This window comes from Ceratina calcarata, unplaced genomic scaffold (assembly GCF_001652005.2).
Source record: "Ceratina calcarata isolate Rehan_Ccalc_2016 unplaced genomic scaffold, ASM165200v1 scaffold486, whole genome shotgun sequence".
NCBI lineage: Eukaryota > Metazoa > Arthropoda > Insecta > Hymenoptera > Apidae > Ceratina > Ceratina calcarata.
In genome coordinates, this window is record NW_017172888.1 from 2,151 (window position 1) to 2,834 (window position 684).

The following is a 684-nucleotide window of genomic DNA, read 5'->3' on the forward strand; positions in this document are numbered from 1 at the left end:
CACAATGCAGTCATTTTTACTGCTTTGGGCAATATAGGTATATACTAAGTTTCAGTCTTTCTAGTGTTAAACATGGCTAAAACAAAAATTATAGTTACCTCCTTGGTATCCACCTTGGCCTCCTTGATACCCACCAGCTCCTGGTGCCCCATAAGCCCCGCTGCCAATGCCTCCTCTGGAGAATTGAGCCTGTCCTTCGTACTGGACATCAGCGACATACCCATTCGCATCGTCAGCCGTGTACTTCACGATTTGCGTCCTCGAGTCTGGCAACAGTACTCTGTATTCCCCTTGAACAACGTTACCGTCGCTACTCTCGCGTTGGGAGTAATCGTTGCCGCTGGGAGGGTCGTATACTTCGTACTGGAAGCTGTACGGTTGAGGCTGTAAGAATTTAACACGTTAATCTCGATTCTCTTCTATCAATACATCTGTCTATAATGAAGAAAACAAGAGAATGGGATAGATTTAAATATATGCAATAACTGTAGTAGTAGGAGTAATGACGAAGACAGAAATATCGATGAGGGAAACGTTAAGAGAAGAGTAAGAAGTAAAGTGTATGAGCGAGATGTGATAATTAATAAAGGATGCAACAGAAAAGGAGAAAGCTGACACCTAAACGCATGACAATTATATAAATATTATATACAGTATAATCACATGCATTCTGTTATATAAATA

At 40.9% G+C, this 684-nt stretch overlaps 1 protein-coding gene across 1 annotated transcript in view; it reads right to left on the bottom strand.

Annotated features, from left to right (window-relative positions):
- Window positions 1-98: 98 nt before the first annotated feature.
- LOC108627963 (pro-resilin) overlaps window positions 99-684 on the bottom strand; it is a gene marked incomplete at its 3' end in the record, with an annotated part of 4,221 nt that continues 3,635 nt past the window's right edge. The window contains 1 exon segment of the mRNA XM_018029580.1: window positions 99-384. Within this exon segment, the coding sequence (XP_017885069.1) occupies window positions 99-384 (286 nt within the window).